Raw genomic sequence first — 19,917 nt, 5'->3', positions numbered from 1 at the left:
TGATACGGATGCGGATCCTGATTACCAACCTAAAGACTTGTTGCCTAACGGAGATTAAAATGTCGAGAAAAACATTAGAATAGCTGATCATCCTACTAATTCGTCCTAATAACGAAACTGAGTCAAGAAATGATAAAGGTATAATTAATGTTTAAATTTTATATTATATTATTATTTATTTATCCAACCTCCTCAATCAATGTATTTATTTGCATATTATTTAAATTGTAATATTTTAGAGCCCAAAAGGCCCAAAAAAGTTATTCCCAAACCCCTTCAGTGAAAGGCAAATGTCAGAAAAGAAAAAAGAAATTCTGAGCAGGAGTATACGACAAGAAAAAAAAAAGTCGTTCCAAGAAGGAAAATGAAGCCACCGTGTGAAGACAAATGTAGACTTCACTGCAATTCTAAATTTACCGAAATAGAGAGACAGACAATTTTTGAAGAATTTTGGGGCATGGGAGACATTGAAAAACAGCGCCACTACATTATCAAAGCGATGAAGACAGTGACACCAAAGTACAGGTACGTTAGGGCTGATGCAACTTGTAATAGGTCAAACAATCAAGCATTTTATCTCAAGTGTGGGGTTGATTCTGAAAACATAAGAGTGTGTAAGTATTTTTTTATGGCGACTCTTGATATCACTATTAGAATGATACGGACAACACTCGATAAGCAATCTGAAACGGGTGCTATTGATAGTGATCATAGGGGAAGGAAAGTTGGCAAAGGTGTACTCGAAGACAGTCTAACTCAAAGTGTTAAGGACCATATTAACTCCATTCCGCGAATTGAAAGTCATTACCTTCGGGCACAATCAACCCGGGAGTTTATAGAAGGTGGAAAAACACTAATACAGCTATATAGAGACTATAAAGCACTGTCTGAAGCCAATAATAAATCCTTTGTTAAAGAATCCATGTATAGATATATTTTTAACACGCAGTTCAATATTTCCTTCTTTACACCCAAAAAAGACCAGTGTGAGGAATGTGAGTCAAATAAAAACAATGATAATAAGCCATTTTTAAAGCATTTAGAAGAAAAACATCTTGCACGTAAAGAAAAAGAAGTTGACAAAAAACGTTCATCAATTGAACTGGTCTGTGCTGTCTACGATCTTCAAGCAGTTCTCACTGTTCATCAAGGTGACGTTTCCGTCTTTTATTATATTAGTAAAGTAGCAAATTATAATTTCACAGTTTGTGAAATACAAAGTATGGAAGCCATTTGCTATTTATGGCACGAAGGTGAAGCACATAGAGGACCAAACGAAATAGCTTCTTGTCTTTTCAAATTCATACAGAAGAAGTCCGAGGAGAGAACGAACGACTTCGAAATAATATTCTATTCCGACAACTGTGGAGGGCAAAACAAAAATAAATTCATTATCGGCTTATATCGGTACGCTCTAAAAGTATTTCCAAATTTGAAAACAATCACACACAAATTTTTGATTCGGGGACATACGCAAAACGAGGGTGACTCCGTTCATTCGGTCATTGAAAAACAAATAAAGTTGTCTCTAAAGTAATCACCTATTTATACTGCGTATCAATACGTACAAATCATTAGGGATTCTAAAAAGAAAGCTCCGTTCTTCAAAGTTGAAGAACTTAATCGTTCAAACTTTTTTAATTTCAAGGACTATATTTCTCGGATAGGAAATAATTTCAATATTAACACCAACTCGGAATCAATTCATTTCAACGATATCAAGGTCTTAAAATTGTCTCGTGGTCAAACAGACACATTTAAATACAAAACATCCTACAAAGAAGATACTTTTAAGACAATTAACTTCGCAAGGAAGAGGAAAACTCGAGTCAGCCAAGACTTAATGGTCGTGGATAAGGCATATTTGAATCCTTGTGGCATCGCACCAAAGAAAAAAGAAGATCTCATGAAACTATGCTCAAAAAACCACATTCCTCCGTCATTCCAATCATTTTATAGAAATTTGTGAGTCAAAGTAGATTGTGATACCTAAGTTAATTTTTTGAAATTTAGTCAAAGTAGACTGATTAAAATTAAGTATAATATTATTATGTTTTTATATTTATAATTATTTAAAAGATAAAAAATTAAAAAGATTATTATTTATAATTTTTAACTAAGTCAAAGAAGACTGATGAATCTTTATAATATTTCGTTTTTTATATTATTTATTATTATAAATAATAATATTTTTAATTAATAACTAAGTCAAGGTAGACTATGATGAATCTTTATATTTTGTTTTTTATATTATTTATTATTATAAATAAATTCTATATTGAGTTAAAATATAGCCTTTTTAATTTTTTATACCTCATTGTCCACTCTCGAATGTTATTTTAAAATGCTGCTACAAAATTAATATTATATTATTACACAATTAAAAAACCTAAAATAATTGTTGGTCGTAAATGAGGAATATCAAACGGCACAACTATGAATATTTAGGGGAGATTAGTGATATAATGGCACAATTCAAGGTTTTCCTAGTATAAAAAGGCACAACTCAAAATGGAATGTAATACAATGTAGAATAAAACCAGCATAACTTAGTTTGCACGTGTTTAGGAAATTCAGGAATTAATCAAACCTCTATAAGAATAATCTACAATAAAAAATGATAACTAAAAAAAAAAAAATAATAAATCATCACAAAGAACCAATTTGTCAGAAATAATTGAAAATTCTCAAAATCATTAATTGCATATTTCCAACAATGACATGTTTTGAGTTATACCATTATTATTCCAGGGATGCGATATATGATACATTTCCTTTGCCAGGATTTCCGAACTTTTTATATGCTCTTCAAGAAAAGGATCAAAATTAGAAAGAAGTTCAAGGCAACCTAAATAGTTACCATTTTTTGGACAGCCAAATACTTCCGAATCTCTAAAAACTAATCCTCTAGACGATAAGAACTTAATTACTGCTATAACTCGTATTAAAACTTGAATCCAATACATTTTTTCTTTATTATACTGATTTATTAATTCCACATCTATTTTTTTACATTTTTGAAGGTCTACCATTTTTTTTATCGAGTTAAAATACTTGTACCTGCATTAGAACGATTTTGTGTTATTACGAATTTGCTCATGGACCCCATTTGTTGACTGATGTATAAATCTCGTTTTTCTTTCTTTTTTCTTTTAGTAGAACCACTTTCGTGCATCCTTTTGTACCCATCACCAGACATTTCAATATTACTTCTACTAGTTCTACTCCAATAATGTATACATAAACATTTATAAGAGTATATCAGTATATGATATAATTTTAAATACGATGTTATTTTAATATATTATCTAACGTAAGATATAGATTAAAATTTTAAAGTACCTGTTCAGAGATTGTTCCGTTTAAAGTTCATTATACTGGATTTACAATTGACAATAAAGGATATTAATGAATAATGATATTATAATTTATAGTACGGAACTGCGGACTGCTACGAACAAATAACAATATTGACAAGGATTATTTAAGAATAATTAAATGTTGTCTTATCGTTTCGATACAGCGAATAGCGATACCAACCGAACAAGTCCCGCATATAATGTCCACGCGCGTGTGTGTGTGTGTGTGTGTGTGTGGGTGAGTCCGCAGTCGATAAATATTATTCATATTACGTAAATGATATTATTTTTGTATTATTTCCAAAAATATTCTAAACAGTAATCGTCTTTCATTCATCATACACAGTCGTTTTCCCGTATACCGTATGCATTTTATCGATTTATGGTTTATCCAATCTGATTTCATTAAGTGATTATTACGAATTACAATAACGAACATTAAATATAAATATACGAGAAATATTATAAAAAATATTTTATTTGTTGTGCTAACATCTACAGATAGTTAATTAACTTTAAAAAAAAAATATTACAGAATAATCGCAACCAAAAATTTCATTTTCGTAGCCCTAAAATGTTCGTAGGCCCTAGGCACAGTGCCTATAGTGCCTATTGGGTAATACGGCCCTGATTTTACAACATGAAAAACGGTGATGGAGCATGCTATGTTTGGAATGAAACTATTGCCAAGCGAGGTGCAAACGAAATCGGATCATGCCTATTGAACTTTTTACAGAATTATTTTAATGGTACTACAGAATCACCATCTAACGTAATTTTTTATTCTGACAACTGCGCCGGACAAAATAAAAATAAGTTTATTAATAGTTTGTATATTTATGCCGTACTAACTATGAACATTCAATCAATCCGTCACAAATTTCTTATAGTTGGACACACTCAAAATGAGGGTGATTGTATGCACTCTGTTATCGAAAAACAAAAAAAAAAAGTATTGAGAAGTGGTCCAATATACATTCCAGCACAATGGGTAACTCTAATTAAGACAACAAAACAACACGGTAAAGCGTATGACGTAAAAGAATTATCAACGGAAGATTTCTATGATTTCAAAAAACTTAGTGAAAATATTAGAAAAAATTTTAACAAAGATTTTAATGGACAAAAAATATATTGGAATGACATAAAAGAAATAGTGATAGATAAAAGTGATCCTTTTGCAGTCAAAGTGCGGAAGAGCTATGTAAATACAGACTATCAAACTATAAAAGTAGATATAATATTATTTACTTGATTAAAGTATTTATCAAATGTTTTTTTTTATTATTATTATTTATTTATTATTTTAGGTAAGACGTGATTCCCGTAACAATAATGACGTGACAATGCAAACTCTTTCAAGAGCGTATGAAGTTCGGCCTGAAATTTCAAAAGCCAAAAAAGATGACTTGTTAGAGCTCTGTAGGCAAAATCTGATTCCACCTCTATACCACGAATTTTATAACTCACTGTAATGTAACCCAACTGTAATGTTAGTCAACAACTTGTAAAATATTATAATATTTTTTTTTAAATCAAATTACATAAACTGACAAAACTCAAAATTGTTTGATTTAGGTCGTATTTTATTTTTAAAACAAATTACATAAACCGACACAACTCAAAATTTTTTTTTTAATAATTATGTTTTTAAATTTACAGTTATATTAATAAAATGTAAAAAATAAATAAAAAAAGTTGGTATAATTTCGGTAACTATTGAACGATTGGTTAGTTTTTTATTTACATTATAAGTTACAAGCCAGTTTAAAAATCTCTCTCCTGAAAAAATACCGGTTTTGACTTGTGTCATTATAGTCGCCGGGGTGCGATATATAGTTTTTTGATCTTCGACTCACTATTTACCACGACTCGCTAACGTTTGACATATATTTTCCATAATACGTTTAAAATCTCCACTTTGCGCTCACATTGTCCGCGATCCGACTACGTCGGATTGCCTACCTGGGAGGTTTAAACGCGTTTAACTGGATTTTCAATGGTAATTGCTTGAGAAATCGAGCGCTCGATTCGATTTAAACTTTTTTGCGTACTAAACAGCACAACGCCTTCGACGTCAGGAGATATGACAATCCTTCGCAGGCGGATTGCCCTGTCAGGAATCCATATTCACTGGACGATGACTGATAACTAGACACTTAATTACCTTTTCGGAATGGATTTATTTATTTTCCATGCACAAAAGCACAGGGCAAGCTACGCGGATTGCCCAGTCGAGTAACGACAAGCACCGGGTAATGACTGATAGCTAGACATTTAATTACCATTTCGGAATGTATTTATTTATTTTTCATGTACAAAAGCACAGGGCAAGCTACGGGACAAGGTGTATTACACCTGTGAATTTAATGAAATGACCGACCACTAGACGCTCGAATTATACTTTTATTATTTACGCGTTTAAAACGACAACGCCAAAGTGTAAAACCACCAAATCAGAGGTACCAACGTCTCAAACATCGTTATCACTGGTTTTGCCTACTAGACTTTTCTAACTGCTGTATTCTTAAGTCCTGTCCCCGACCTAGAAAATTCACTTCAAACGATATTCAGCTACCTAGGGTACTCACATACAGCGAGTTTTACCGACCTAGGGTATTCACATACAGCGAGTTTTACCGACCTAGGGTATTCCACATACAGCGAGTTTCACCGGCAGTGGCGTAATTAGGAATTTGGTTTGGGGGGGGATAATAGGTTTTAGCATTATCTGTACACCTCATACAGTAACCCCCCCCCTCACCCCACCAGAACAAATTTTTTTTTATTATAGTTATTAAAAAATACAATTTATTAGAAAATTATTTATTTTATAACTATATTAATATATTATACAATATACAATTTAAGTATTTATGATATTTTTAGGTAGCTTGAATAATTTTACAAAACTAGATCCAATTGTCTTGGTCTTTTAGCAATATCATCTAATACATCTTCAGGACTAACTTTAATGTCTCTATGGACCGCCAACATACTTAACCCATTTAACCTATCCTAAAAATGATTTAAATAATTAATTGTCAGTATTATTAATTTGAAATATAAATCAAATTTTAAGAGCTACTTACTTCAGTCATAGTATTCCGTAGGTATGTTTTAACTCTTTTTAGAGCTGAAAACATACGTTTAGGAGTAGTGGTAGATACGGGTAATGTACACAATATTTTTAATAATAAATAAATGTTAGGGTATATCTCTTTGTTGCATTCTGTAAGTGCATCAATCCCAGTTTTAGGTATACAGCTAGTTCTCCTGAGTTTTGTTCGCCAAAGTCTTAACTCTGTTAATGAATTATTTTTGTCTACCTGAGGAGAATAAAATTCAACTAACTACGTAAAATGTAATTGATCATCTTCTGTGAAATGCTCATTACTTGAAAACAAACATCCAAAACCTGATAAAAAAAATATTATTAGTAAATTTACAATTTCAAAAATATTTTAGAATTTTTTTTTACCATTAAATACTTTGGAATGTGATAAAAATCGCTCAGTTAATTGACTTATAAAAAAATCAATGTATGAAATAAACACAGTTATTTTAAAATAATCATTTACACTTATGGTTTGATCAGTTAATGGGTTAGCTCGATTGGTTTGTCTTTTCCCCAATCTTTTATATTTTAACTCTACCTCTACCTTATCAGCCATTTTCTATAAAAAACGATTATAAAATAAAACACATAGTAGATACCATAAACATTAAACAAATGCGCTGTATATTGTATATTTACCTTTGCTTTTGAAAATATGTTATTAAATTCATCATCACAATTATTTCTAATTGTCTTCAATTCATCAACAGTGTCTTGTGCTAAATTGATAGCTTCCTTTAAATCAATATTTATTTTTTGCAATTGTTTACATAAGGGTAATCCGAATGAAAACATAAGCTAAAAAAATCATGAAAAATAAAATTAATTTAAAGCTTATTTTATTATAAAGTTAGGTACCAAGGTTAAACTACCAAAATAATGTCTCATTTTAAATACTTATAAATAAAATATTTTTTTTTTTTACCTGAACAATATTAACAGAAATAATGAATTCTGAGTCAAATGATTTTAAAAGTAATGTTGCATCTGTAGCTGAAGAATCATTCCATTCAGTTATACACTCTAAAGCGTTTACTAAAAATTCAAAAAGTTCAATAAAATCATGAACAGAATCATACCGCTGTACCCAGCGCGTTGCACATAACCTTTTAAGTGTCTTAACTTTTTGATCAGTATTGCTATTTTCAATAGCTGACAAAAGTACTGCATTTCGTTTCGGAGTATTGAAAAATACATATAATTTTTCAATAATTCCTAAGCAGTTTCTAACTGACTTAATATTACTAGCAGTTGAAACTGCTAAATTTAGAGAGTGGGCTGCACAATGCACATAAAGTGCTTTAGGGTATTTGGATCTTATATGTGCTTGTACACCCTGAAATTGACCAGACATGTTACTTGCTCCGTCATAACCCTGCCCATACAAAAAATCACAATCTATTCCACAACTTATTAAACCTATATATAAAATTGTAAAACAGTAACATTTTAGTAAATTAGAACATTAAGTAGGTAATAGGTATACTATGAACTCAAATCCCAAATACAATTTACCATTCAAAATAGAATCTGCCAAGTTTTTTCCAGATAAGCTATGCACTTGAATGAACTTAAGAAAGCTTTCATTAACATTGTTTTCTTTATCAATATACCTAACACACAGAGCAAGCTGTTCAGTCACAGATATATCTGTGGTTTCATCAGCTAAAACTGAGAAGCACTGAGAGTCATTAACTTTTTTTACGATGGTTTGTAATATTATATTTCCACAAGATGAAATAATTTCGTTTTGTATTTGTGGTGTAATATATTTATTACGACCAGGTGTTTGAAGTATGCTGGTTAAATGTTCATCACCGTTACTTCTATACAACAAAATTGACCTGAAGTTTCCCTGATTAGATGTGTCATGAGCTGTAATACAATTTAAAAATAAAAATAAAATTAACATATTCAAACTGAAACATACAGGGTTATTAATATTATTAATAATCTTAGATAAAATTTACTAACTAAAAATATTGCCAGCATCCCTATGACCTCGTAAGGCAATTTCCTGGCGGCCACATAAAATAATACATTCAATTATGGGAATAAGACATTTTCTATTTTCTTTGATTTGCTCTACTCTAATTTAGACATTTACAAATATAATTAATTATCTATAGGTACATCATCAATTATCATCAATTAAATGATATGACATACCTACTAGAATCCAATCGGTTTATTATTGTTGGTTCAAGTTTGGAGTACACCTTTAAAAAATGATCTGCATCCAGAGTAGAGGATGTATAGTAGATCATTTCTGAATGTTCACGAAAGGCCTAAATGTAATGCATATTTTATTTTTATGACAAGTATAAATGAAATAAGATAATAACCTGTTTTGCCTTTTTCCATGCATCAAAAAGTGTTTTCACAAAATTTCCTAAAGGTTGCCTATTTTTTCCACCAACTTTTACAAAAATCGTGCAATACTTGCAAAATGCTCCACCTTTCGCTTCTGAGTAAGCTAACCAATTAAATTCCAAAAGCCATTTAAATTGAAATCGCAGCTTACGCTTTTCATTTTTTTGACTCAATGGAAAAGTATAATTTGAAGGTGGTACCCACAAATTTGTAAGTATCTACAAAAATAAGACGCTTATAATATAAACATTATTATATAAACATTTACAATTTTATTTTATTATAATATAATAAAATAAAATTATATATTATTTATTATATTATTTATTATATTATAATATAATAAAATAAAATTGTAACTGTTTATATTTGTGTAATTATTTTTTTTTATTAAAGACTACCTAGTAGTTTTAATTTTTTAGAGAATTTTAAAGCAAGCTTACTAAATATTTATCAGCATCAGACAAATAAATTTGGTTCACAAAGTAACCAATATCATTGAAGCGATGAAGTGTGTTTAAGCTGTCAATCTTAAAAATATGTAATGTACAATACAAATAAATAGGTTATTACTTATTACATACTACATAGGTATGAATGTGCAATAATTACATTTTCAAATTAAAGTACAAATTTCTAAATCAAATAATAAATATAAAGTCAAAAATGTATTTGTTACATTTGTAAGCCAGACACCAGTAGACAATACCTAACTCATATAAGCTCATACTCATACATACAGTCTCAATTTGAATAATTTAATTGATAATGTACTTGTACTACAATATGTCAATATTGTATTACCTAAGTATATTAATTGCATTAATTGTTATTAAATTCTTACCTTATTTAAAGAAGTATCATGTATCAACTTAGATTCATTTTCTGTGTTTTTAATAACTTCTTGGGTAACACATTCATTAATCTTAGATTCACTTTCTGTGTTTTTAGTAATTTCCTGGAAAAAACATTCATTAATCTAATAAATAATAATCACATCCAAGCAATTAGAAAATAGATTATTGAGTAGGTATAATTTAGTCATTCTCACCTTGGTATGATCATCAACTACAATTTTATCACATGAATTGTTTTTTTTGACAAAATAAGATGCAAAAGTGTTTTTCCTTTTTTGTTCCATCATATAACTTAACGTAATAACGTTTGAATAATCAAAAAGAATATTTCATATGAATAATATGTACAACAAGTATTACCATTACCATTTACTGTTTAGTGTTTACTATTTACCACCTAGTACCTACAACTGGCTACTAGTGACAACTGACAATAAACGATTAAATACGAAACTCGTATACGGTTGTAATGGTTGTATTATATAATATAATCAAAGAAAATACTTCCCATTAGAAAAAAGTATGGTTCACTGTTCAGGGTTCTATTGTGCATTGGCATTTGTATACTTGTCAATGCGCGCTAGCGCACGTGTGCTCTCCGGCTCTCGACAACAACCCGCATGTTTTATTTTAAGAATCGGAAATACAAGTATACAAACGGTCGGTCTGTCGGGATTAACGTAGGCCGCGTTGAAGTATCATATAATAATAAAAGTAATCGTAATAATAATAATAATAATAATAATAAAAGTAATCGTAATAATAATAATAATCATAATTTATAATAATCATAGTACCATCACTATAATAAAAAAAAAAAAACATACAAAAAAGTTTTGGGGGGGATCCATCCCCCTAATCCCCCCCCTAATTACGCCCCTGTTCACCGGTGCTAGTCTTAAGCTGGTTACACACCATGCGTTTTAGACGCTAGCGTACGCGTTTTGACAACTTGTTTTTGAAACAAACATTATTGGTAGCGTACACCCGGGAATGGCATACAACCTAATTTCGTTGTCCAAAATGTCATTTGGTATTTAACGTTACTAACGTACGGTACTAACGTTATTTAGACGTTAATTTTACGTTATTGTAAACGTACTCGTGTAAACATCGTACAACGTTTTTGTTAATTAATTTATTTTAAATGGCGTTAAACGGATTAGATATAAATACATTAGATGATGTGGAAGCAGCTTGCTTAGTTTATGAATTGTATAAAAGAATGCAACAATGTAAGGAGAGAAAAAAAATAGTAACTAATCGTCGATGGTGGGTGCACCCACTAAACCTTAAAAGGCCTCAGGAAGGTCAATTTAAAGTTACTTTTTCTGTATTGAGGCAGTATCCAGAAGAATTCTTCAAAGATTTTCGTATGTCCGTTTCATCATTTGATAACTTGTTAACTTTAAAATATTTCAATAATTAATAAAAGTTAAGAAACATTTTAATTCATATACATTTAATCAATTATATTACTATAGTTAACTACTGTCGGAGAACATGTAAGAAAGCAAAATACAGTGTTCCGCCTTACAATTCCTCCAGAAGAAAGATTAGCCGCTAAATTAAGGTAAATTATATATACAAAACAATACTTTTTAATATCAATAAAAACAGAGTATAATGATGTAAAATAAAAATGATAATAACATAGTATTGCAATGAAAAAAAAAAAAATCAAATACCTTTTTAACTTCTCGTTGTGTTACTAATACAATATCAATATTAATTAAAATGAAAATTTATAAGATTGCCAGTTAAATTAAGATAAATAATAGGTAAGCAATATTTTTATGATTTTTTTTTTTATAACAACTAGTTTAAAAAATAACATTATATTATGTAAATGAGATACTGTAATGTTTTTTATATTGAGTCGGATGTTGTATCTTGGGAAAAGTGCGAAGAATTAGAATTTTGTGTTTCTGATAGGCATGGAGAGTTATAATTATAATTATAATAATCCATATGTGGAGTTGAAGATATTGGTCTTTAATAATAGACAGGGCTTGATGTTTGATGATTATTATTTTGAGTATTTAGTGGTAATTGTACTATAGGGTGAGTAGTGCCTAATGAGTAGAGCTGAGGCTGAGTAAATGTATTATTTTGATTATGAGGTGTTAATGATGGCATTTGATTTCTTTGAAAAGAAAATTGATGTTGAGAAGTGTTTTTAATTTTTTGTATAGCATTCAAAAATTCAATGTACAGTTGAGTCTTTTGATCACTAGTGAAATCTTTAATAAGAGGCGTTAAAGATAGTAAAAACAACTTATCGGGATCTTCTACCTCTTTTGGACGATTTTTTAAAAAATGTATAAGATCAACCTCTTTGACTTCTTTTATCTCATTTACCTGAGATTTTTTTGTTCTTTTTATTTTTGTCATTTCCTGTGTATGAGAAAAACTTTTTTTCAGCAAGCTTTCTTCATTTATATCTTGCCCTACCACGAATATTTCATCACCTTCACTTTCAACTTCGTCTTCTTCTGATTCACTCATTATGTTATTTTGAGTTCTATGAAAATAAGTAGACATATTAAGTAAAAAATAATATAACTTGACATAATTACTTTCTATTTTCTATCGTAGGCCGAAGAAACTCCAAAACTTTTGCATAGACATATGGCTTTTCGTTAGTGGCGGCCTGACCCGACTTATTTGTACATTTTCTTCTGTAGTTATCTTTTAAATTTTTCCATTTTATTTTCATTTCAGAAACTATGAGTATACAAAATATATTACTTAAAAAAAAATGAAAAAAAAATAAAAAAATTTTAGTTCAACTTAGAAATTTAACAATAAAGTTCTCCTTTTTTTTTTTTAGCAACCGGAACTAACTTTTCGGCACTCCACTTTGACTTTTTAATGGGTGTATCGACAATACGCAATATTATAAAAGAGACTTGTGGCATATTATGGGATATTTTATACCCCATGGAAATGGCTCCTCCAACCATAAAAGAATGGTGTGACATAGCTGCCGGTTTTTATGAAAACAGTAGTTTCCCCAATACAGTGAGCGCAATAGATGGCAAACACATTAGGCTACAATGTCCTAAAAAAAAGCGGAACTTTATACTATAGTCATAAACATTTTTTTTCAATTATATTGTTAGCCGTTAGTGATTCAAATTATTGTTTCCGCGTAATCGATATCGGCTCGTATGGCAAAGAGAGTGATTGTAATATTTTAAAACGTTCGACTTTCGGGAAAAAATTATATTCTGGCAAAGTCAATTTTCCTCCTAATAACCAGTTGCCTGGAGACGAAAATGGTGACCCACAGCCATTTGTTTTAGAGGGAGATGAGGCTTTTGCCCTATGTAAAAATTTATTACGGCCATTTCCCGGCAGAAGCTTAAATGACCAGAGACGTATTTTTGATTATCGCCTATCAAGAGCTAGACAATATATTGAATGCACGTTTGGTATACTGACAAACAAATGGAGGGTCCTTCATACTAGCTTATTGGTAGAACCTGAGTTTGCAGTACTAATAACAAAAGCTTGCTGCGTATTGCATAATTATGTCCGGCGAAAAGATAATTTCAATATCGAAGACACGTTAATAATAATTGTCAATAAATGAAAAAAAAGTAGTTGGTAATTATTCATCAAGCGACGCTAAAAATATAAGGGAGTATTTTGTAAACTATGTAAATAATCCTAACCATTCCTTTGCTTGGCAAAATAGGGTGATTGCTTAATTTATTTAATTTAATAAATATTTATACAATATACCTGGAAATTAGTATTTTAAGCTATAACTTAATAATAACCAAGTTTGGTTTTTTATGTAGGCATTATAAAATATGAATATTTATATTATTTTATGTACTTATATATTATAACTTAGTTATATTTATTAGTGTTTAATTGATTTTTTGTCTTAAGATTTTAGATTTTTATAAGAACACGCACATGCACCTACTATGTAACTTATTACTTAATAATAAAAGTATTCAATATTAGTCCATAACAATAATTGTGTTCTAAACCTGAATCAAACCTTTTTTTTTGTGTAAGTTAATAACGCAACCATAAAACATACCTATAATATTTTACTTACTTTTAGCTTGTTTTTATTTTTCTGTCAAATCATCAAAATTCTCAATAAGTGCTTTTCCCACAACTGTCCAGCCAACGTGTATTTTATTTCTGTCATGATATGACGCCAACTCTATGATGAATATAGTGATATATTATTATTAATATATAAGTAGGTATGAAATGCATCACTTTAAAAAAATTAAGTTCTTACTTGTATTCCACAATTCTTCATTTTTATATATTTCTAATATAAAATCTTCAGTGTTGTACATTTTAATTTTTAATATAATTTATTATAGTGTTATTACCGACTGACTACACAGACTAACTAATTTGTCTACGTCTGGACGTCTGGTAACTAAATAAACTGATTATAAATAGAAACGCTGCAAAACGCGACGTCGCAAACGCCTAGTTACAATATAGGAAATACAGTGTTTAATTTTAGATATTGCCGCGCCCAAAACGCTTGAAATTAAACCAGCGCGTTTCGAAGCGTTCGGACATAGCCAAATATTGATGCGTGTTTGATTTTTGGCATTCGAACGCTGCGTCTAAAACGCTCTAAAACGCCGCGTCGAAAACGCGTGGTGTGTAAGGCACTTTATAATATAAAACGAAGAATAGTTGCGACGCGGGCCGATAGGTTTAGTGTCCCAAACAATCGAAAATTTTTTTTTTTTTTTTTAATTATATAATTTACAATCTGTTACATAATAGAACAATGAGCAAAAGTGATCAAAAGAAAAGTAATGGCTTGGGTGAAACACAGATTAAAGAAACCTTTCACTATAGGCACTTTGACAGTTACTTATGTACATGAGTATATGGGTTTACAATAGTATTATATTACAATTTAAGTTTTTAGATTAGCAGGTCCCGACACCACCGCCTTTTTAATCTTTTCCTTGGGTTATTAGGTATATTTGCTGATGCAAGACCTTTGATTAAGGGATTGGTGTGATTTTGAACATTTAAATTGAATCGCCTGTAATAGGTTCTGGCTACGTCAAGGATGGGTGGGATGGCAAGGTCATTATGTAAGGACTGGTTAGATACGTAAAAGGGTGCTTTTGTAATAGCACGAAGGGTTTTGGATTGGAAGCGCTGTATGCGGTTAATGTTTGAGATATTTGCGGAACCCCATAACTGGATTCCGTACGTCCATATTGGTTTGAGGTAAAGTTTGTATATTAGTTGCTTGGTAGGTAAGCTTATATGGCTGGAATTTAGAAGAGAGCGGAGAAGACGGAAACGGTTATTTAAGGATAGTAGTTTGTCACGGAGATGAGGAAACCAGGTGAGTCGTTGGTCAATAATAATGCCTAGATAGCGAGTGCTCGCTGCGATTGGCAGAGTATGCTCGTTAAGGGTGATAGGTGGGCATTTTCCCTTTCTAAGGGTGAAGGTACAGTGGGTCGATTTTGATTCATTTATTTTGACTCCCCACTCCTTATACCATTTTTCGAGAAGTGAGAGATATTCTTGGATGAGTGCCGAAGCAACAGAAGGATCATGGTTGGTGACTATTAGTGCTTTGTCGTCAGCAAAGTCAGCTATGAGACTCGTGGGTAGTGTGGGTTGGTCATAAAGGAAAATATTGAATAGTAAGGTATGATAGAGGAGTATTTCCATAAAATAGGGAAGTAGGATAGTCGGAGCATTGAGTTAAATATATAGGTTATTAGAACGATAACTTTTTGCGGAAGTTGTTTTAGTATTTCTGAAGTTATTAGATCGTAACCGGGGGACCTTTTTTCGTGGGAGTTTGGATATGGTGTATTGGACTTCAGCAGGAGAGGTATGTTTTGGCTGGAGGGACATTTGTAATGGTGAGTTGAGAAATTGTTCAACTATGTTAATTTTTTCTGGAAGGAGAATGCTATTATGAGGTTGAAAGGTTTCAGCGAGGTAGTTTGCAAATATGCTAGCTTTGTCCTCATTAGAGTGTACCCAATTTCCATTAGTGTTTCGCAGTATAGCTGGAGGATTACGTATACGAAGAAGGTTTTTGGTAGCCTTCCAGAGAGAACCGTCTTTTGTCGTGAGTGATTCTAAGTGTTTTGTATAGGACTCATTTCTGTAGTTAGCCATGGTCCGTTTTAGTTTTTGTGTAAGCGCATTGTATTGGGATTTGTCGGAGGGATAATTTGTTCTTTGCCATTAGTAGCGAGCACGACGTTTTAGTGATATGAGGTTGCGAATATATAAAGGAAGAATTGTGTTGGATATGAGTGGTTGCGATGGTTTTGCTGATTCCCATGCTGAATCTTGTATAATGGATGTGAGAAGATTCACAGCTTCGTCAATGTCGTTGTTTGTTTTTAGGCAGACTTTTAGACTGGTTTTTTGTAAGATTAATTTATGAAAACTATCCCAGTTGATGTTATTATGTAGCGGTGGCGGTTTATACTGATTAGGTAGAGGCTGACAGTCTATTGAAAGTAATACGGGGGAGTGATCCGAGCATGGGGCACAAGTGTTTACAATTGAAGAGTAGAGTGTGTTTGGAATTTTTGTTACAAATATGTCTAATATATCTGGCCGTTTTCTAGGAGATGTTGGCCAGTATGTGGGGTTTGGAGGAGAGATGACTTTTAGGTTTTTGGTTGATATACTATGCAAGAGCGAAGTACCTCGAGGATTTGAGACCCGGCATCCTCAATGGATATGTTTGGCGTTTATGTCACCACCGACTATAAAGTTGTGGCCAAGAGTATTAAAGTAAAGGTTAAACTGTTCGGAGGATATTTTATGTTTAGGAGGACAGTAAATGGCTGCTAGTGAGAGAGGTATGTTGTTGACTATTAAGGATACTGCACATGATTGTATATAGTATGTTTGGAATTCCGGGAGTGGATGCGATGCGAGAGAAGATCTCACATAGATAGCAGCGCCTGCGTGAGCGGTGTTATCTGGGTGGTTGGTTTGGTACAACCGAACAGGCGCGGATCTAAAACATATTTACGGGGGGGGGGGGGCATCTTAAATAAAATTTCGGCCTAAGTATTATAAAAACATTGTACATACCATGTAAGCTAATAGATAAATATTATTATTTAAATCCCAGTTTATCAGTACAATAAAATATATAAAATTATTAGATAATTAATAATAAATGATCACTGAACAAAATCATTTCGTCTTTTAAATAATTAGATAAGTAATATAAATTGTTTAATTAATAATGACACGTAATATATAATAAATAATAATTAATAATAAAATATAATAAATATTAAAAAATGATCACAGAACAAAATCCATTCGTCTTTTAGATTTGGCAAATTCGTCAATTACTTCTTCAGAGTCAATACTAATATTTCTATAACAGTTAAGTAATGCAAGTCCATTTAAGCGTTCTTCGGATATTCTTGATCGCATCCAAGTTTTTAGTCGGCGAAGAGAAGAAAAATTTCGTTCCGCAGTTGCTGAAGTGGCTGGTAATGTCAGGAGTATAAGAAAACAATTATAAATAATTGGAAAGGTTTCGGAATCACATCTTTCAAAAGCTTCTAATGATGTTTTTGGAATTTCTTTTTCATTTGTCCAATATGTATGCCATAATTGAAGCTCTCCTTCGAAATATTTTTTTACGAGGTCTTCCGATAAGTTCAAATTAATAGATATTAATTCACAAAATTGTGCCATCATATTGTTAATTTTATTTTGGATTTCTTTTTGGTTATTAAAAACGTCTTTATTATGAATAAACGTTGGCAAAATTATATCTAAATCAAACACTGACACTGATTTTTTATCGAATCTGTACTCAAGGTCGGTAATTAAGTCATCTAAAAAATGGAATAAACAAAACGATACGAAAATAATCTTCTGGATTTTTAGTTGGTGGATTTAGTCATTTGTTTTGTTATTCTTGGGATTTTAATATCGTCGAAAATTCCTATTTTTTCCAAGCATTGTTTACTATTATTAAAAATTAAATTAAAATTTTTTAACGCTGTTTTTCCGTTTTTCTTTTAAAACATTAAGTACATTATTTTTTAATGTAGAAGCCGAAAATTTATCTTGACTTTTTGATTGCATAATTCTACTTATTGGTGCAGTTATTGAAAACATATCGGACATAAGATTTAATGTTAAAATAAATTCCGCTCTTGACAATGATTTTATTAGAATAGACGCTTTTGAGGACGTTTCAAGATCGTTCCATTCAGATATTTTATCTAATGCTTCAATAATTAAAACCAAATTCGAAGAAAACTGCATAATGGAATCATGTTTTTCGACCCATCTAGTTTCACATAAAGACTTTAATGAACTATTTAAAATATTTTTTAAAACAAAATTTTTTTTAGCTGAAGTATTGAAAAAACTTACTACTTCTTTAATAATTCCAAATGCATTTCTAACAAATGTTTTTTTACAACCTTTCATTATTGATAAATTTAGAGCATGACTAAAACATGAACATTTTACAGCAAATTTCATTTGAGATTGTAATAATTTAATTGCACCGTATTTTTCAGATTGCATCACAGAACACCCATCTGTAGTTATTCCTACACAATTATTCATAGGTAAAGCTAAATTTTCTAAAATATGTATTACAGTTTTTCCTATTATTTCTCCGGTCATTTTTGGTTCAGTATTGACACTAGATTGATCGTAGTTATTTTTATGACAGTCTATAAATCTAATAAAGTCTTCATTTATAGTTTTGTCGTACACGTATCGTAAAACTATAACCAGTTGTGAAGTTTTAGATATATCAGTTGTTTCATCGAAAATTACGCTAAAATATTTTGCTTTATTTACTTTGTTCAATACATTTTTTAAAATTATATTTCCAATTATCGAAATAAGAGTATTTTGAGTCGTTTTACTTATATAAGTAGCTGTTGCTTCAGCATTTTTTAAATGATTTTCCAATACGATATCTCCAGATAATATCTTAAACTTTAAAAGCTCTCTAAAATTTCCTTCGTTCTCTAATGGGTTATCAGATAGATCATTAACGCTTCCATCATCGCGATGACCACGTAAAGCAATATTTTGCCGCCCGAGAAAAATCAAACTTTCAACTATAGGTTTTAGTCTAGATCTATTTTCATTAACTTGTTTTAGGCGCTGTGAATTTATTTGGTTTACTACTTCTAGCTCTGGATTATTATACGATTTTAAAAATTGTTTTCCGTTCAGTACAGAATTTTTATGGTACAAATTATTATCATGCGTTTCAAGGTAACCATCCTTTCCTAATAACTTAGCGAATTTCTTTAAAGGCTCAACTACTAATGACTTTAATTGAGTATGGTTATTAAATCCATGACCAGTTTTATTGTGAAAAATAGAACAATAAACACAAAATAATCCACTTTCTGAAGGCGAAAAAACAAGCCAGAAATATTTATTTATATGTTCTTGTTTCAAAAATCGTTTACGAAGAATTCCATTTTTTGTGTGACTTGAATAAGGAAAATTGTAACCTATTGGTGGTTTCCAATGATTTTCAAGTAACTGTTTTTTAGTAAAATCATCAATTGTTGATTTTGAACTTAATGCAATACCAATATCTATAATTATATTTTCTACAGTACCTTTGTTTTGATTTGATGTTGGATCAATGTCTACATTTTTCATAGGTTGATTTGACAAAATAGGAGCTGGGTCGTCTACCATTTCATTGTCTTCTACAGTACCTTTGTTTTGATTTGATGTTGGATCAATGTCTACATTTTTCATAGGTTGATTTGACGAAATGGGAGCTGGGACGTCTACCATTTCATTGTCTTTAATGACACATTTTTTTTTTTTTAAGAAAATTTTGCATAAAATCGGCACTACGCTTTGACATTTTAATAAAATAATACAACTATACACGTGACACGTTTGATGTTGATTATCGACAGTTACAGCGGCTGTGTGCGTATTGTATCGTAACTATATGTCAACTAACAAATTATCATTACACAATAAATATCGTCAATAATAAAATAGATAGGTACTACATACAGCCAGACATTTTATTGCATCAAACAAGTTTAAATATTCGATTAGATTAGATTAGCTTTTTGACGGCGAACGATAAAAACGGAAACGGCCGAAACGCTATCGGCAAAACAATACATTTTATCGGCTGCCGAAAATAGATATAATAGAAAATCCACCAGTCTACGGGGGGGGGCCA

The 19,917-nt window shown here is 30.8% G+C and overlaps 6 protein-coding genes and 1 long non-coding RNA gene across 7 annotated transcripts; 1 reads left to right on the top strand and 6 right to left on the bottom strand.

Moving 5' to 3' along the window:
* Window positions 1-6,263: 6,263 nt before the first annotated feature.
* On the bottom strand, window positions 6,264-6,712 carry LOC112592673 (52 kDa repressor of the inhibitor of the protein kinase-like; the record flags this gene model as incomplete). The annotated part of the gene is made up of 2 exons (XM_025336827.1): window positions 6,264-6,377; window positions 6,452-6,712. Coding segments are annotated over 2 exons (375 nt in total), but the record flags the coding sequence as incomplete, so codon positions are not given.
* On the bottom strand, window positions 6,713-8,938 carry LOC112592672 (52 kDa repressor of the inhibitor of the protein kinase-like). The gene is made up of 8 exons (XM_025336826.1): window positions 8,823-8,938; window positions 8,647-8,765; window positions 8,452-8,567; window positions 7,993-8,352; window positions 7,403-7,896; window positions 7,117-7,275; window positions 6,841-7,036; window positions 6,713-6,777 (listed from the first exon to the last, which is right to left on the bottom strand). The coding sequence occupies exons 2-8, from the start codon at window positions 8,742-8,744 to the stop codon at window positions 6,713-6,715; spliced, it is 1,488 nt and encodes a 495-aa protein (XP_025192611.1). The 5' UTR covers window positions 8,745-8,765; window positions 8,823-8,938.
* A 3-nt stretch (window positions 8,939-8,941) lies between these two features.
* On the bottom strand, window positions 8,942-9,901 carry LOC112592668. Its single transcript, XR_003114564.1, has 3 exons — window positions 9,695-9,901; window positions 9,294-9,380; window positions 8,942-9,068 (listed from the first exon to the last, which is right to left on the bottom strand). It is a non-coding gene; the product is annotated as an uncharacterized LOC112592668 (long non-coding RNA).
* A 953-nt stretch (window positions 9,902-10,854) lies between these two features.
* Window positions 10,855-11,284, top strand: LOC112592671. The gene is made up of 2 exons (XM_025336824.1): window positions 10,855-11,119; window positions 11,202-11,284. Exons 1-2 carry the CDS (start codon window positions 10,855-10,857, stop codon window positions 11,282-11,284), a joined length of 348 nt encoding a protein of 115 aa, XP_025192609.1.
* Window positions 11,285-11,702: 418 nt separating this feature from the next.
* Window positions 11,703-12,426, bottom strand: LOC112592670. The gene is made up of 2 exons (XM_025336823.1): window positions 12,287-12,426; window positions 11,703-12,231 (listed from the first exon to the last, which is right to left on the bottom strand). The coding sequence occupies exons 1-2, from the start codon at window positions 12,424-12,426 to the stop codon at window positions 11,703-11,705; spliced, it is 669 nt and encodes a 222-aa protein (XP_025192608.1).
* A 4,589-nt stretch (window positions 12,427-17,015) lies between these two features.
* LOC112592669 lies at window positions 17,016-17,420 on the bottom strand. Its single transcript, XM_025336822.1, has one exon. It carries the CDS (start codon window positions 17,418-17,420, stop codon window positions 17,016-17,018), a length of 405 nt encoding a protein of 134 aa, XP_025192607.1.
* Window positions 17,421-18,361: 941 nt separating this feature from the next.
* Window positions 18,362-19,584, bottom strand: LOC112592666. Its single transcript, XM_025336821.1, has 3 exons — window positions 19,530-19,584; window positions 18,558-19,429; window positions 18,362-18,415 (listed from the first exon to the last, which is right to left on the bottom strand). The coding sequence occupies exons 1-3, from the start codon at window positions 19,582-19,584 to the stop codon at window positions 18,362-18,364; spliced, it is 981 nt and encodes a 326-aa protein (XP_025192606.1).
* Window positions 19,585-19,917: the final 333 nt, after the last annotated feature.

Source organism: Melanaphis sacchari, unplaced genomic scaffold, assembly GCF_002803265.2.
Source record: "Melanaphis sacchari strain LSU unplaced genomic scaffold, SCAv2.0 Contig1849_pilon_pilon, whole genome shotgun sequence".
Lineage (NCBI taxonomy): Eukaryota > Metazoa > Arthropoda > Insecta > Hemiptera > Aphididae > Melanaphis > Melanaphis sacchari.
The sequence above is the reverse complement of the archived record's forward strand: the minus strand, read 5'-3'. Positions and strand labels throughout refer to the sequence as shown.

Bases quoted from the DNA above. Each gene is read 5' to 3' on its own strand.
- LOC112592670 (XM_025336823.1), bottom strand. From the start codon at position 12,426: ATGAAAATAAAATGGAAAAATTTAAAAGATAACTACAGAAGAAAATGT. The intron at 12,232-12,286 runs GTAATTATGTCA...TTATTTTCATAG, and splicing joins CCTACGATAGAAAATAGAAA to AACTCAAAATAACATAATGA.
- LOC112592671 (XM_025336824.1), top strand. From the start codon at position 10,855: ATGGCGTTAAACGGATTAGATATAAATACATTAGATGATGTGGAAGCA. The intron at 11,120-11,201 runs AATATTTCAATA...AGTTAACTACTG, and splicing joins TGATAACTTGTTAACTTTAA to TCGGAGAACATGTAAGAAAG.
- LOC112592669 (XM_025336822.1), bottom strand. From the start codon at position 17,420: ATGATGGCACAATTTTGTGAATTAATATCTATTAATTTGAACTTATCG.
- LOC112592672 (XM_025336826.1), bottom strand. From the start codon at position 8,744: ATGATCTACTATACATCCTCTACTCTGGATGCAGATCATTTTTTAAAG. The intron at 7,897-7,992 runs GTAAATTGTATT...TTTTATATATAG, and splicing joins GGCAGATTCTATTTTGAATG to GTTTAATAAGTTGTGGAATA. The intron at 7,276-7,402 runs GTAAAAAAAAAA...TGATTTTTTTAG, and splicing joins TTTCTGTTAATATTGTTCAG to CTTATGTTTTCATTCGGATT.
- LOC112592666 (XM_025336821.1), bottom strand. From the start codon at position 19,584: ATGTCAAAGCGTAGTGCCGATTTTATGCAAAATTTTCTTAAAAAAAAA. The intron at 19,430-19,529 runs GTCATTAAAGAC...ATCAAAACAAAG, and splicing joins TCTTAAAAAAAAAAAAATGT to GTACTGTAGAAGACAATGAA. The intron at 18,416-18,557 runs GTATTGAACAAA...TTAGATTTATAG, and splicing joins GAAATATAATTTTAAAAAAT to ACTGTCATAAAAATAACTAC.